The following is a 17,221-nucleotide window of genomic DNA, read 5'->3' as shown; positions in this document are numbered from 1 at the left end:
CCTTCTCCTTCTCCTTCTCCTTCTCCTTCTCCTTCTCCTTCTCCTTCTCCTTCTCCTTCTCCTTCTCCTTCTCCTTCTCCTTCTCCTCCTCCTCCTGACATTTCTGCTGCTGCTGGGTCCCTTGGCCACTGGGGAAATGATTCACCAAGAGGAGCTCCTGAGTCATTCATTCTTCCAACCTGCACTTCTTAAGGAACTACTGTGTATAAGGTAGAGGCAGGCTGATTAGTGAGTTTAGAACCACGCCTGGAGTAAGTAGAGGGGAATATAGGAAACAATCTTTGCCTCTAGAGTTTACATTCTACTTGGGGGAAGAGAGCAACATATACCCAGATTAGTAAATAGAAAATATATACAAAATAAATGCTCGACACTGGCGGTGAAGAGAGTACTGAGTGGATCAGGAAAGACCTCCTTTGGAAGAGGCCCCTGAATTGTGCCTTGAAATTCAGCCAAGAATGCCAAAAAGTAAAGGTGAGGAGGGAAAACGGGAGAATAGGAGACAGGTTAGGCAAAAGCATGGAGGTAGGAAATAATATATTTCATATAAGTAGCAAAGGGTCTAGGAATCATAGTACTCTAGGATATAGAGCCAAAGAGGGCTTTGAGGACTGGGCATTTGTCTGGTTTTACAGAGAAGGAGTATGAGATGCAGAGAGAAGAGACTTAATTTTTTAAAATTAATTATTACCTTCTATTTTAGTGCCAATTCCAAGACAGAAGAGTGGCATGGACTAGGTAATTAAAATTAGGTGACTTGCCCAGAGGCACACATGTAGGAAATATCTGAAGCCAGATTTGAACCCAGGTTCTCCCAACTCCCAGTTTAGGTGCTACCTAGTTACCCTAAGAGAAAAGCTTTTGACCCAAGGGCACGCTACTACTAAGTAGTTAGGCTAAGATTTGAACCCAAATCTCCTAGGACTGCTTCTACTGAACCACATTGCCCCATAAAATCAAAATACCAAAAGGTTGAGCTTCCTATTACTGTCAAAGAATCTCTTTTTTAGGAGCTGGTCAAGAGACCCCAAGTGGTCAACCCTTCCCCTCTCCAATTGCTTTGTTTTTAACAAATCTGTACTTATAGCTTTTATTACCTGTATTTCTCCTTGAATCCTTCTCAGTCTCTACTAGAGAACCAGGGTTCATGGTGTTTGACGCCACCTTTACCCTAAAAGTATTTTTGCCCTCTATTCTCTTTCCCCAGCATTTCATACAGAATTACTGATTCCATTAGACAGCAGGGATGCACTCCCCCGCCCTGAGCCCAGCATCCTCCCTGAAATGGAAAGCCTAAGCCCTGACATTCATCTTTTCATGCTGAGAGTCTTAACCCTCCAGTCCCCCTGAAACCACCACCGGCCAGCCCATGAGCTAGCCCAAAGGGCCAGGAAAACCAAAGGGAGGCATAACGTGTTCTTCGGTGAGTGCACCAAAGCTAATCACTGAGCTGCCTTTCCCCAGGCAAGAGTCCCCAGGCTCACTCCCTGGCCCTACTTCAGCTCTGACTTTCCCATCCTGCCTTGGCCAACCGTGCCTGCTCATGAATTGCTTCCCTCTCCATCACCCCAGTGGTCTCATCTTTTCTCATCTATTTCCAACCTCTCCAGGGGTCCTCGTGTCTAAAGGCAGCGTCTGGCACACAATAAGAACCTAGTCAATAAGCATTTGTTGATTGGTTTGTAACATGCCTACACGAGGTCTTCCTTGATCTTACCCGTTCCCCAAGTTGTCAACCCTTCACCCCCTCCAATGACTTTTTTTTAAATAAATCTGCGTTTCTATCTTCTATTTCTCCCCGCATCCTCGAGGACCATCCCTTATTACAAAGAGATTTTTTTTAAGAAGAGAACAAATTTAGCAAAACTAATCAACATCACAAAATAAATTTCACTGTTATATTGTTCCACACTGAGAGCCCCCACGTCTTCAAAGGAACAAGAGGAGTTAGCGGTTCTCATGTTTTCTTCTTTGGGGCCAGGTGGGTTAATTAGACTTTCAAAACATCCTGTCTCCATTGTTTTATGGCTGGGGTTGCCACTTGTGTTTCCCTAGCATATATTTTGAATTTGTTCATCTATGTATATTTTATCCCCACCCACCTCCAATCGCAATGTAAACTCCTTGAGGACAGGAACTGTTTTGATTTTTGTCTCCGTACTTGGCACATGCTAGATATAAGTTCCTGGATTTCAATGGGAGATCCCCCTCCTGCCAATCGTAGGTTCCTAGAATTTAAAGCTGGGTCCAGGGAGGATGAGCTCAGGGATCATTTTACATATAAGGAAACTGAGTCAGGAGGAAATGACTTGCCTAGCTCCCACTGCTAAGAACAGAGAGGAGATGTGGGTAGGAAGTGGGATTAGGGAGGAGACAGAGAATTGACACTTCCTTTTTTTATTTTTAAACCCTTAACTTCTGTGTATTGGCTCCTTGGTGGAAGAGTGGTAAGGGTGGGCAATGGGGGTCAAGTGACTTGCCCAGGGTCACACAGCTGGGAAGTGTCTGAGGCCAGATTTGAACCCAGGACCTCCCATCTCTAGGCCTGACTCTCAATCCACTGAGCTACCCAGCTGCACCCCCTTGACACTTCCTTTTAAAAAAATCCTGCAGGGGCAGCTGGGTAGCTCAGTGGAGTGAGAGTCAGGCCTAGAGACAGGAGGTCCTGGGTTCAAACCCGGCCTCAGCCACTTCCCAGCTGTGTGATCCTGGGCAAGTCACTTGACCCCCAGTGCCCACCCTTACCAATCTTCCACCTATGAGTCAATACACCGAAGTACAAGGGTTTAAAAAAAATCCTGCAGTCCAGCTCCTTAGTGCAGAATTCTCTTGGCCTTGAGTTGGACCCTTGGTATTTAAGAGAGGCTGAGACTGTAGAATGGTTGGCCCCATGAGCAACGGAATAGAAAATGATGACCTAGGAAGGAGACTTGGCCTGGAATCCTAATCCTGTGGCTTACTAGCTATAAGAACTTGAGTAAACCACTTGGCATCTGTAGGAAGGAATGGGAGCACAAGCATTTATGAAGTGCCTTCTATGTCCTGAGCACTCTGCTAAACACATTATCAATATTACTTCGTTTGTCTTCTAATAGCCCTGGAAGGGAGATGCTAATATTCTCCCCATTTTATTATTGATAAAACTGTGGCAGACAGAAAGGAAATGACTTGTCTAGGGTCACTCAGCTAGTAAATTTGAATTCAGGCTTTCCTGACTCCAGGTCCCACATTCTATTCAATATGGAAACCCCCTAGGGTGGGGGGCCCTAGAGAGGAAAGGAGAGAAAAGGAGAGCTCATACTAGACGTGAAGCCTTTGAGCTTGGCTGTGCCCACCCTCTCTATAACCCCAGTAGGGGTCCCAGTCCTGGGGTTCATTCCCCCACAGGGGAAACTCAGCTTCCCAAAAGAAAGTGGGCTGAGCCATCCCCAGACAGCAAGTTTCTTCCTCTCTTCATCAGGCTGTGGCCGTGGAGACTTAAGAAACAGCAGCCTCGTCTCCAGGAGCCTTCCTCAGCTCGCCTGTTATACAACAGACCTAAGAATAATTCAGGGGAGTGAGGGGAGGAGGCAGGGGATCATAGATGGAGGTAGACAGAGGATGAGGAGATGAAGATGCAGCCTTCGCTTGCTCTGGCTGCCACTCCTGATGGGCAGCCCCAAGGCTCCGGCCACCTTCTTCAGCAGGTAAGGAAAGTCTCATGGCTGAGACACCCTTCCCTACAGGTGCCTCTGCCTCTGCACAGCGAAGGGATCAAAGATTTCATTTTCTTTTTTTCATCTGGGGCTGAGGAATGAAGCTCCCCCAGACCTGCCCCGTCTTCTCCTTTTGGATGCAGACCACGGGGATTTCAAGCCAAGCCCCCTCCCCATTCCAAGCAAATCCCCCTTCAGAGGAGAGCGGCTCCACGAGGCCAGCTTGGCACCAGTGAACCAGAAAGCCTTGGCGTGACCCCGCAGGCAGACTTGGCATATTTCCAGACATTTCAGAGGCTCCAGCATCTCTGATTCCCATTGGGTGAGAGACATAAAGCAATGAACTGGTTGGGATTGGAGGGGGAAAAACCCAACCCTGATGATGCTAGGAGATGGTGGAACCACAGAAGCAGCTGTAACAGGCTAGCACGGGCATCTCTCCCCCTTGTGTACGTTAGCAGAAGCAGAGGCGACTGCAGAGGACCTGACTGGTTCCCTGAGGCCTCCGGAAAATATCTGGTAATCAGGAGGGGAGGGTCTAGACACCCCCTTCTCCTCCTGTCCGGCACCCATGCTGACAACATTTTCTCCTCTCACCCGGCTGGGCCATTGTGAAGGCACCCTGGATAGCACCAGGAGGAATGAAGGACGGGCAATCAGAGGATTTGTGTTTGAATCTCAGCCTTGTCACTTAGTACCCGAGAGACTGAGCAAGTCAATTCACCCGAGACTCAGTTTCCTTATCTGTAAAATGAGACACTTGAACTAGGTGACCTCCAAGACCCCTCCCAGCTCTGTCTATCATCCCAATACCCCTCTGGGGGTCTCCGCTTCCTCCGCTATAAAATGAAAGGGTTCAACTAGAAGTCCTTTCTCAGAAATGAGCTATTTCTGGAATAAAGCTCTCCTCTCCTCCATTCCAGGGCAATCGCTGGCCCTGGGTTTCTTTCAGGACTACTCACACAGGCAAGGTATCCCTAGGACTGCGTGTGGAAACTGGAAAAGGGCAGAAATGGCGAAGTACTGGGGCTGAAAGGAAAGGGGCCCCTCATTGAGCTCCTCCGTGCATCAGTCATCCTCAGTGCTGGAACATGCGTGCTGGCCAGAGAGATTGGGTACAGGCTGTTTGGGGAAAAGGAGTCCACAGTCCCAGGTGGGCTAAGCCACGGCTAGGAGCGGGGATGACATTTGCCAGCCTCCACGTCCCTCTTATTCCCATCATCTCCTCAGCATCACTGACAACTCCCTTCACTCTCAAAGGATGACTCACTCTGTTCTCTCTCCTGCCCTGTTCCCAAGGTTTGGTTCTCCAACATGGCTTCCCACCCCCTACCAAAAAACAAAACAAACCCCCAAACCCTTACCTTCTCTCTTAGTACCAGATCTAAGGTACAACAAGGGCTAGGCAATGGGGGCTAAGTGACTTGCCCAGGATCACACAGCTAGGAAGTGTCTGACATCAGATTTGAACCCAGGACCTCCCATCTCTGGGCCTGGCTCTCAATCCACTGAGTCATCTAGCAGCCCCCGGGATGGTTTCTTACAGAGAATCTTCTACATAAAGCCGGAAAAGGCCTTGGAAATCACCTAATTCAAAGCCTTTGTTTTACAGATGAGGAAAATCAAACCCAGGTTTGATTTTAGGTTTGGGTTAAGTGACTTATCCAAAGTCACACGGGGAATAATAACGGAGATCTTCTTAGAACCTAGGTCTTCTGGACAACTTTCTTCTAAGACTCGCTGCTTTTCAGCCCTATCTAGGTGGCAGCACCACCAGCATGCCTGGTTTCAGACTGGACAAAAGTGGGGTTTGGACTCATCAAAGCTCAGCCCGGCGTCTCTGACAACCACCCTGCACAGAGTCAGAAAGCTGTCTAGTCGAACCCCTTCATTTTCCAGCTGAGACCCACAGAGGGGTATTGGGATCGTAGCCTTATAAAGCTAGGAAGGACCTTGGAAGTCACCTAGTTCAAGTCTCATTTTACAGATGAGGAAACTGAGTCTTAGATGAATTGACTTGCTCAGTCACCCAGGCAATAAACGGCAAGGTTACTGATTCAAACCCAACCAAGTGGTGAGAGCTTGAGAGGGAAACTGAGGCAGAGGGGAAGGGGGTGCGGGGAGGGGGGCGGTGATTCAAGGTATCTCCCAGCCTTTGGAGAAGCTGCCGTCTATGCTTTCCAGGGCACAGGCTCACACTCCACTCCCACGTCATGTATGAGCAGAGCTGCAGGTGTGAGTCTGGCTCCTCGAAATCCGCCCGCTCTGGCTCGGTCTCCCCATCTATTTCCTTTCTAGGGAGCTTGTGGGAGAGTCCATAAGAATAGTTAGCAGCTAATGAAATAGTACTATTAGGCGCCCAGTAACTGAATATAGACAAATTGGTCCATAGCTCCTAATCTATTCCAGACATTAAAAATTAAAATCCAATCACACCGATTATTGTCGGATCAGACTGCTCCCGCTCTTGGCAATCAAGGAGGGGGTGAGATTATGTAACCTCATTTCTGCATCTTCAGTGCAAGAGAGGAGGCAGCCATTCCAGCACCTTTTGGGGGCTCCGGGAGGCTCTCTCTTGGGGCTTGACTCTTGGAATAAGCCCCCGGAATACAGAGATGTCCAGCCTCTGGGGGATACGTGTCGCTGTCACCCCAGGAGGTCAGTAGGGCTGAAAATGAGGCCAGTGTGCCTGAGCAGACCAAAAGGGAGCCAGCCAGATCTAAAGGAGAGCTCCCAAACAATGGCTTTCCTTGGCTGGCCACTCCCAGCACCACCACCAAACCCTGCTCTATCTCTCGCCTCCTCCCCATCTCCCCTAAGTGCTTGCTAGCTCTGGGGGAAATTTGGGGGGACAGTGGTGTAAAGAAGTGGGATTGAGGGGTTCCTGCCACCAGGAAGCAAGCATGGACCGAGATCTCCAAGACTCCAAGGGACAATGCCCTGGGCCAAGGGGAACCAGAAGAAGGGTCCGAGGATTGTCATAGCCAGGACTTGGTCTGTCCTCAACTCAATTCAATGAGGCTCTAGTTGCCCCCTCCCCCAAGTCATCAACCCCCACAGTGATTTTCAGGCTGTTGTCCAGTCATGGAAAGGCTAATGAACACTTTGTCCCTTCCTGATTATATCATAGCACTTACTGGACCCCAATTGTGTGTGTGTGTGTGTCTCTGTGTCTGTGTCTGTGTCTGTGTGACCAACAAAGACAGTGAGAAGCGGAGAAAGAAAGTGCCTAAGGGAAACAGAGAAAGAGAGACAGACAGACAGCTGGTCACAGACTTGGAGAGTCTGGAAGAATTGAGTTTGAATTCTACCTCTGACATTTATTAGCTCTATGAGAATACTATCTGACTAGGCAAGAATCTTGGTGTAGTGGATAAGGAGCTGGACTTAGAATTTGCAAGGACTGGGTTCAAATCCTGTTTCCAACAATTGTGAGCCTGAGCAATTCACTCAGCCTCAGTTTCCTCATTTGTAAAAGGTGGTGTGGAGGGGGTGGCTTGATGACTTCTAAGGTGTCTTCCAAAGCTAAAGCTATAATCCTATTTGTGCTCCTTGGGCTGTTGCAGGTCTCCCACAAGCATTTGCAGACTTTAGAGCTGCTATATAAATGTCAGGATTGATGATTTCTAACCCAGATTCTGAAGTGAATTCATCCTGTGACCTTGGGCCAGTCATTTTCTTTCTCTCCCTTGTATAATGAAAGAATTTGATTTTGTAAACACAGGTACATAGATCTAAAGCTGAAAAGGAACTGAGAAACCATCTAGACCAATCTCATCTTTTTATAGATGAGGAAACTGAAGCCCAAGTCAGTTCAGTGACTTGAGCCCTCAAAACATTAGCCTGGACTCAGAGGTGGGATTGGAGCTCAGATCCTCTGCCTCCAGAATCAGCATTATTTTTATACCCTCTTCTGCATCCTGATCTCCACATTTCCTTCTCATTTTTAACATGTTGTAAAGCAGTTTGGGGGAAAGTGCCCTAGGTTTGGAATCTATGGATTTGAGTTCAAATCATAAGACTGCTTCTTATTACTGATATGACCTTAGGCAAGGATCATCCCCAATCTGGTTCTCTGTTTCTTTGTCTCTAAAATAAAATAAAATATAAAATAAAATAAAATAAAATAAAATAAAATAAAATAAAGGATTGGACTCAGTGATGTCTAAGAACACTTCCCTTTCCAAGTCCATGATCCTATCTATCTATCTATCTATCTATCTATCTATCTATCTATCTATCTATCTATCTATCTATCTATCTATCTATCTATCTATCTTTCTATCTATCTTTCTATCCATCTGTCTAGCTAGCTAGTTGGCTATCTGTCTGTGTCTATCTGTTTCTATCCATCTATCCATCTCTCTATATGTCTATTTATTTATCTGTCTGTCCATCCGTCCATTTGTCTATCTATGTTTCTATCCATCTCTCTTTCTCTCCATCCATCTCTCCATCATCTATCTATCTATCTATCTATCTATCTATCTATCTATCTATCTATCTATCTATCTATCTACCTACCTACCTACCTACCTACCTACCTACCTACCTATCTAATCCTCTGCCTCCAAAACTGTCTGTCCATCTGTCTATCTACCGATCTATCTATCTTCCTCCATTTTAGTCACTGGACCTGAAATAAAGAAGACCTGAATTCAAATCCTGCCTTAGATACTTAAAAGTTTTATGACCCAGTACAAATCGCTCTCTGAGTCTCAGTTTCCTCATAAGTAAAGTAGGGATAATAAGAAAACCTAATTAGCAGGGCTACTCCAAAGGCACAGATGGGACATGATCCGCATTGGTGGATGGAAGATCCACATTGAGGAAAGCTTTGAGTGCCAGAGTCAGAGACCTTCACCGTCACTCAGCTTTTGAGAGATCATATGATGGGGGGGGGACTCTCAGGTGCGAGGAAAGGTGAAGCTCAGGTATAGGCAGTACTACGTTAAGAGCCCTGAAACTTTGAGTTCAGAAGACATGAGTTCAAATCTTCCTTCTGATACTTCTTACCTGTGTGATCTTGGGCAAATCATGGTGGGCCTCAGCACCCTCATCTATAAAATGCAGGGATGGACCAGATGGTCTCTGGTCCCTCTTCTGGCTCTAGATCAAGGGTCCCAGGATTTCAGAGGCATGAACTGGCTATTGCTGGTGTGGAATGAGAGTGTGTCATGATGTGTGAATTACAAGGGGTTGTGATGTCTGAAAAAGGAAACCTCTCTTTCCTTTCCTGGCTGATTCTCCTCTAACTGAGCAGGGTGAAATCTTAGAAAGCTTTCCACTTTACAAAATTATTTCTTGCCTGCCAGGTGGCCACTGCTCTAAGGTGGCTCTGTGACTCTCTCCCCTTGACCCTTCCTCTTTCTTAGGCTGAAGCCAAGCAAAATTGTGCCCCAGGGAGGAGGAGCCCTGAAGCTCCCTCTGCACCCTATGCTGGTAAAAGTCAGATTGCTCAAGGTTGTACTGCCCCAGTTGTCCTACCACCCTCTGGACATGAGTCCTGGAGATGCATGAATCTCAGGGCGATGTTCCACCTCCCCTTCCCATGATGCTTCTCCTTTAGGAAGGGAAGAAACAGAGCTCCATGCTCCGAGGTCTAGCCATGGCCATTTCTGCTTCCATATCCGTCTGTTCTGGCCAGGGGACAGTTCTATGGAGTCCCCTTTCCCCAGGCTTTCTGCAATTGGGCCCCAGACTATCTCTAAGAGGGAGAAAGTTTATCTAGGAAGAGGAAAGGGCAGTGAAAAAGAAGGAATATTAGATATGGAGTCAGAGAACCTGGGTTCAAATCCTGACTGTCGCTTACTCTGTCGCACTTCATCTCTTTCGACCTCAGTTTCCTCAACTGTAAAATGAGAGAGTGGGACTCAGTGACCTCAGTGGTCCTTTCCTGTGACTTGAGCCTGCCAGGAGAGGAACTCCTGGAGGGATTTCAGGGAATTCAATTCAGAGGCTCCCTAGCTCTGGTAAGAAGACCGGTTAGTGACAGATATAGGAGTCCAGAGGTCCAGAGGTCAAGAACCCAGGCTTGACTCAGGCTACAAAACTGACCACAAAATTCCTTCTTTAAACCATCCCACTTGGGCCGATGGAACCTCTCCAGGAGAAACACTGTGCCCTTGCCCCCAAATGGAAGGAGAGCAGATGCTTGCCCTGCGTGTGTGATTTAGGTATCAAAGGTAACACCACCTCCTGGATTTCTCTTTTCCTCCAGCTGTGGTGATGCCAACCACTTGAGATCTTTCTCGGGTTAAGGTATTATGTCTCCAGAAGGCTCCTATTGCTTTTTTTCATCCAACAAAAATCTACCGTGCTCCTGATCTTTGCAGAACCTTGTGCCAAGCTCCCTCCCAATTCCCACCCCACCCCATGGAGAGGCAGAGCTGATTAAGAGACAGTTCCTGCACTCTCTTAGTTGAGAGTCCAGTGAGGAAAATGGAGACCATTAGCTAATACATAAAACGTGTTAAAGGCCAGAAAGAGGTAGAAGGGGAAAAAGGACAAGAGTGTTCAAAGGAGGAAGAGATTTTTTTTTCTCCAAGAAAATCAAGGAAGGCTTCATGCAAGAGGGAACATTTTTGTTGTCAGAATTAGCTTGCCACCCAGAAGGACTAACAAAGTAACATATGCAGCAACATACTAGTTTTCCAATTGTCACCTAGCTGGGGGGGGGGGGGAACAGTCTTTGAGGAATGAAGATGCATGATGGTTCACATCTAATCTGGGTGGGAAAGGGGACTGACATCCTCAAGAGAAGACAGGAGGGAAGGCGAGGGTCATGAGTATGGGCTACCACCCAGGGAGGTGAGCCTGAATAGAGGGCCAGAGCTGGCAGAACAAAAGGGTGCCAGGCCCAGAAGAGCAATGTGACCTTGGATAGGACACTTTCCCACGGGCCTCAGTTTCCTTTTCTCTAAATAAAGGGTCAGCCTTGATGACCTCCAAGGTCTCTCTTAACTCTCTGATTTTATGCCAAGATAATTGCTAAGGGCCTTTTCAACAATGGCATTCTGTAGTTCAGAAATGAAACCCAGACTTGTATTGCCCCCATTGAACTAAGGAGGCATAGAGCTAGTCAGGGAGACCTAGAGAAGTCATAGAAGCCCATCGTCCTGTTTCATGAAGGCAATGCCCCTTTTTCCCCTTCAAGGTCTCTAGACAAGAAAGCCATTATTTCTCTTAGGGGTATATGGGGACAATGACCAGGGGTATCCGGCTCTTGCCAACCAGGGATGGGCAGTGACCCTCAGAGTTTGGATATTAGACTGCCTGGCCAGGTTGTAGCTGGTTTCTCAGTTGCAGCCCTGCCACATAATAGGAATGGGGGCACAGAATTGCTTGGGTGGGGGAGATTTCCTCCTTTCCCAGTGCCTGCTCCCGCCCAGACTTCCCCCTGCCTGGTTAAAGGGAGGCATTCTGCCAACCTTTGAAAGCTGCAGGTGCTATTGCTACACAGATGCGTTCTTCAGGGCTGCTACAACATACCTGCCCATCTCTACATACTGTCCTGGCCAACTCTGAGGGCTGGCATGCCTCCCACTCTCACCACATCCTAGACCACTGCCTCAGCTGGCCACAGGTCCCCCTGGTTGGCGCTGGTGCCTCAGTGGAAGAGTTGGCAGGGGTCTAGGGGAACTAACCTCAGGGCTGCCCCCTCAGCCACTATGGGCAGGGCACCCATCGAGGATGGCCAAATAGAAGAACAAGGCCAACCTCCTCCTTTGACTTACATCTCTGCAAGACTCTGGGTGTCCGCCCCCTCTCCTAGAGTTGGTTCTCCCTTGGGGCAATCACCACCTGAGGACCCACCTCCAGGAAACTTCTGCCAACCATACCTACCCAAATACTGCAGTGCAAGACCCTGGGTGCTCTCCAGGAAGCTGGACAGCGGCATCTTTTGCCTACACCCATCCAACCCCAGATGCTGGCGTCTCCTGGGTTATCCCTGCCCACCCTCCCCAAAAACGTCTGGATGGGAGTCTCACTTCTTTCCCAGTGACTTCTCATTTCCATAATTAATCAAACATACCCCTTTGGAGACAAGACGCCTCTGAAAAGCTTCCCCAGTGAGGGTGGGAGCCCTCTGTCTACATGCCTCCTGGCTGGAAGCTGGGGAGAAGCAGAGACAGAGTCTGACCACTCAACTGGCCCGGCACACGCCACACACGGATCCACACATTCACATACACACACATGCAGAGATTTTTGCGCTGCAGAATACTGTTAGAAGAACAAGTGCCCCCTAGGCTGCTGGGAGAAGCGAAGGGACCCACCACCTGCCCCAGGAGGGATAGAAATTTCCAATCCACCTACTGTGCTTCTGTGGCTGGCTTCCCACATCCATTGTCTTCTGGAGATAAGAGTTGGTTTGTGGGTGGGTTTCTCCCGCTCTCTCTTGTGCTCGCTCGCTCTGGCTCTGGTTCTCTCTCTCTCTCTCTCTCTCTCTCTCCCTCTCCCTCTCCCTCTCTCACTCCCTCGCTCTCTCTCTCTCTTTCAGTCGCCTGGATGAGCTCGGAGCCCTCCAAGCATCTTGCCCCGCTCCCGTCGGGGGCCACCTGCCCCACTGCCTAGAGGGTGCAGCCGCTCCCCGATGCCGCCACCGCCGCCGCCGCAGCGGAGTGTAGGTAGTTTAAATTTCATCCCATTTAGAAGCTGAGCCACTAAGGAATCTCTGTCAATTTTCCTCTCCCCCCGCGCCCGCTCCTCCCTGCCCTCCTCGCTGAAGCCCCGAGAATGTAGAGATCGGAGCAGAACGAAACAGAGCAGAGAGCATCCTAGGGATGGGGACAGGCGGAGAAGGCAGGGTTGGAGCTAAATTACTTTTTGCTCGAATGGTTAACCCTTCCCCATCCTCCTGGGTACGAATCAATCTCTCCTTTCCCCTTCTTCCTCTTTCTCGCGCCCAGAAATGCAGTTTGCTGATCCCTGCCGTGCCTCCCTCCCTCCCTCCCTCCCCGCTTTTATCTTCTTTAAAATCCCAAGGCAGAATCCATGCTGGGGGGGGGGGGAGGGGGCCAGAGGGGCGGAAGAGAAATAAAACAACGAATTTCTCTTTAATATTTGCCCCCATATTTGGTTCCTGTGCTCACTGACATAGGATGGCAAAGGAAATTTCCCAGGGAGAGGATTGTGTTTCCTGGTGCTTTCCTCATCCCCTCACGGTGCCTAGCTCCGTGCTGGGTCTCTAATAGGAGTTCACTGGGTGCTTGATGAGTGAACACAAGCGGTCATCATCCTTGAGGGGGAGGGGAAGATGCTGCCACCCTGTCCCTTTCCCAGGCAACAGAGTGGCCTCATTAAGGTTTGCAACAGCCGAGCCTCTTAATTAATAGAGCTCTGCATTCTGGGCCATCCATGAGACCAAGTGAGACATAGTAGTCAATCGGGGCTGGGTGGGATGACACTAGAGAAGGGGCTGGGAGGGGGGGGGGGTGAAGCTGGTGTGCCGGTTGCTGTCAGTAACCATGCCACCCTCTAGTCCTGCAAAGCGGCAGGCAGGAGATGCTGCAGGCACAGCCCCAGCCCCCTCCAGGCACGTGAATTCTCAAAGTCTACACACACACACACACACACAAAGGGGACTCGGGGTGAGAGACAAGGGCCACCCCCCTCCCGTCTCCCAAGGAGACCAAGGCTTCCAGGGGTGAGACAAACACACTCAGACAGCCTCCCCGTGGTCCTCTGCTCCAACTCTCCCCTCGCTCATTGTGTCCACCGGCAGTCATTTCCAGAGATGCCCAAGGCAGCATTATTAGGCAAGAGCTGCCAGTAGAGAATGGCAATGGTTATCTGGCCAACGAGGAGCCGAGATGTCCCAAAGGGCCCCCTGCTTTCATGCCATGCCATCACCCCAGTCACCCCAGCTCCCACTGCCCCCTGAGCTGGGCCAGCAAGCCGGCACCCCCCACCCCCACCCAGCAGCCACTGGGCTACACAGGTTAGAACATGTAGGCTGGAACGTAGCCTGCTTTCTGGAAAGCTGAATGAGAAGCTGGGGCTGGAGGGTGCCGGGAAACAGGTCAAGAGGAACAGGCTGGCCAGATTTTTAGCTCTGGGGAGGGAGCACAGGTTGTCTGTTTGCTGCGGCTCTTGCTGGGAAAATAGAACTTGACACACTTCTCCGTATACCACCCTTCTCTCCCTTCTCTCCAGCTGAACCTTAGTGGAAGGTGCCAGGATGCTGCCCCTGGGTCCCCAGAGGGAAGAGGGCTCCCTGAGCTGGCCTCGGTCACCCCAGGTCTCCTGGGAGAGGGGAAGGCAGAGAAGGGAGGGAGGGCACTCCTTCCCATTCACTTCCTAGAGCATTCCCAGGAGGCAGCCCCACCAGGGGCAACATACCCTATGGAAGGACCGGGGATGCCAAAGGCCTCCATTTGAATCCTGGCATCACATCACCCATTACTCTGGGTCAGAGAAGATGGGTTTCCATGATAAGTAACCACATGACATCACCCAGAAAACAGTATTAAGACCATCGGGCTTTTTGGTTTGTAGCAGAAAGGCGCAGGGGACCACTGAAAGCTCTCTGCCTCTCCCAAAATTCAATCCAACCCACTATCCTTCTCTTTAACTGAAGACCCTGAGAATAGTCCCTCTGCTGTGCCAGTCCAAACCAGTGCTGGGTAACGCCATAGACTAAGCTCCCTGCCACAGAATGGGTAAGAGGCACTCTTCATGAAGTGGCTAGAGCAGACTTGGGTTCAAATACAGCCCCATTTTCTAGCTGTGTGACTTTGGGCAAGTCACTTTAAAAAAACACTTTTCTATCTTAATAGCAACTCTAAGACAGAAGGGCAAGAGCTAGGGAATGAGGTTGTGACCTGCCCAGGGTCAGACAGCCAGAAAGTGTCTGCATCCTCCCAACTCCCGCCCTTACACTGTGCTACATACCTGTCCCCAAATTCACTTTTAAATCTGTTTGCCTTGGTTTCCACAACTGTAAAATGGGAATAATAATAATGCCTGCCTTGAAGAGTTGTGAGGATCAAATGAGAAAATATTTGTGAAGTGCTTAACACAAGGGCAACTTAATAAATGCATGTTTCAGGGGCAGCTAGATGGCTCAGTAGATTGAGAGCCAGGCCTAGGGATGGAAGGTGTTGAGTTCAAATCTAGCCTCAGACTCTTCCTAGGTGCCTGGGCAAGTCACTTGACCTCAGTTGCCCAGCCCTTACCAGTCTTCTTCCTTGGAACTTAGTATTGAGTCTGAGACAGAAGCTAAGGAGTCCAAATTAGAGCAATGGCTCTGTGAGTAGGGGGGTGGGGCGGGGAAGTCGAAGAGATGTTGTCGAAATAGAAACCTGAGATTTAACAATGGATTGGGGATCTGTGGGGTGAGTGCAAGAGAGGAGTTAAGGAAGACAGAGTTTGTGACCAGAGTTCACTAGGAAGATGGTGGCATCCTTGAAAAGAACAGAGGATTTGTAGGGAAAATAATACATTCCACTGGACACATTGCCTTTAAGATGCTTAAATTGGACATCTAACTTGAAATATCCAAAAGGCAGTTGGTGAGGAGGAAGCTAAGTGGCTAGTGGATTGAGTCAGGCCTAGTGATGGGAAGGTCCTGGGTTCAAATCCAGATCAGACACTTCCTAACTGGGTGACCCTGGACAAGTCATTCAACCCCCATTGCCTAGCTCTCACCACTCTTCTGCCTTGGAACCAACACCCAGTATTGATTCTAAGATGGAAGGTAAAGTGTTTTTTTTTTAATAAAATATAAATAAGTTCATGTTTCCTTCCTTCATCCACTTTTTTCCCTATATGAGTAGCCAGATTGATTTCTTTTAAATACCTGCTAACCTTACCAAGAAGCCCCAAAGCTTGATATAATTAGTACAATGGATTCTGCAGATAAGAGCAAAGGTACAGGAGACCCAACGAATAGCAGAAAGTCATAGTGGGTAGAAGAAGGTGAAAATACCCTACTGGCAATGAATTATACCCAAAATATGGTTCAAAAAGCACCATTAAAGACATGTGTAAAGGGCTAACAATTCCTCATATGTAATTGCATCTCCTTCCTCTGGGTCTTTGCCTAGTCTATCCTCCATGTCAGGGATTTTCTCTCTCCTCATTTCTACTTCATGAAATCCCCACCTTCCTTCAAAGCGAAAATTAATAATAACAACAGATAGTATTTACAAAGCACTTTAAAGTTTACAATGTGCTTTACACACATGATCTCCTCTGATACAACAACCCAGATAGCCAGGTGCGCTCTCTCTCGCTCTCTCTCGCTCTCTCTCTCTCTCTCTCTCTCTCTCTCTCCTCCTCATCCTCCTCTTCCTCTTCCTCCTCCTCTTCCTCCCCTTCCTCCCTCCCTCCTTCCCTTTCTTTCTTTCTTTCTTCCTTTTTTTCTCTTGTCATTATTGTTGTTATTATTATTATTATTAGTCAGGTACTTTTAGTATCTCCATTTTACAGGTAAGGAAACTGAGGCTTTTCAGAGAAGATAACTAACTGACTTGGCTAGTGAGTGTCTGAGGTCAGATCTGAATTCAGACCACAGAGTCCAGCATTTTATCTACTGCATCCTGCATGGGATCTTTTCCATCGCTTGTGTACCCCTCAAAATAACTTGGTATTGACTTCCATGTGTGCACGCTGCTTCCCTTGAGAGAAGTAAGCTGCTTGGGGACAAGAACTGTCTTCCAGCTCTGTGTCTACACCCACAGTGCCTGGTACATAGTAGTGGGCAGGACTTGCTCAGAGAACATTCCAAAAGGCCTGGCTACAAACTACTCACAATAAGAAAACATAAACATGTTCCCTGAAGGAAATACCCATAACGTAATCCACTAAAACAACAAAAAAAAAAAAACAAATCAGGTTAAAGCACTGACTTCCCTTTAGGGGAAAAAAAAGTCTCATGTCTGGATCTGGGTTTAAATTTCACCTCTCCCACTTACAGTTTGTGTAACCCCTGATGCTTCTCCCTACTTGACTTTGGACAAGTTTCTTCACCTCTGTGGGCCTCAGTTTCCTCATCTGTAAAATGAGGGGGTTGGACTGAATTACTTTGGAGATCTCCCCTAGCTCTGGAGATACATCTATGATGTACTAAGATGAGAATGTTGCCTTCTGGAACTCAAGACACTTATCTACCCTGAATATCTTATCAGATTCATTTTCCAGATTAGCCAGAGCAGAGATCCGCATCTTGAGGGGATGGGCCATAAACCAGGGCAATTTGGATGGACGAGGGAGAGAAGAGGTCTAGAGTCTGGGGTTAGGGGAGTAGCCTGGGCAGCTGAGAGCTGCCTGAGGACCCTGGGGAGCTGGAATGGAGGGATCAGACTTGACGACGTCTCTCGGGATAAATGCCTCACTTCACAGCTCTGCTGAAGGGTCCCCCCTCTCAGAAGGTCTCTCTGCGCCCACCACACCGCCTCCAACATGCCCTGTACAATCCTGCATCGTCTCAGGCTCTTCTGAATGCCCGGCCGGGCTTCCTCCTCCCCTCTTCTCCTGATGAATTCTTTTTTATTATTATTTTTTAAACCCTTAACTTCTGT

At 48.5% G+C, this 17,221-nt stretch overlaps 1 protein-coding gene across 1 annotated transcript in view; it reads right to left on the bottom strand.

The window, feature by feature from the left end:
• PLCH2 (phospholipase C eta 2) overlaps positions 1-11,595 on the bottom strand; it is a 256,194-nt gene extending 244,599 nt beyond the window's left edge. Inside the window, exon 1 of the mRNA XM_044668648.1 lies at positions 11,511-11,595. Within this exon, the coding sequence (XP_044524583.1) occupies positions 11,511-11,595 (85 nt within the window). The remainder of the gene's footprint in view (positions 1-11,510) is intronic.
• Between the last annotated feature and the right edge of the window lie 5,626 nt (positions 11,596-17,221).

Source organism: Gracilinanus agilis, chromosome 3, assembly GCF_016433145.1.
Source record: "Gracilinanus agilis isolate LMUSP501 chromosome 3, AgileGrace, whole genome shotgun sequence".
Classification (NCBI taxonomy): domain Eukaryota; kingdom Metazoa; phylum Chordata; class Mammalia; order Didelphimorphia; family Didelphidae; genus Gracilinanus; species Gracilinanus agilis.
This window is presented reverse-complemented; position numbering and strand designations above follow the sequence as displayed.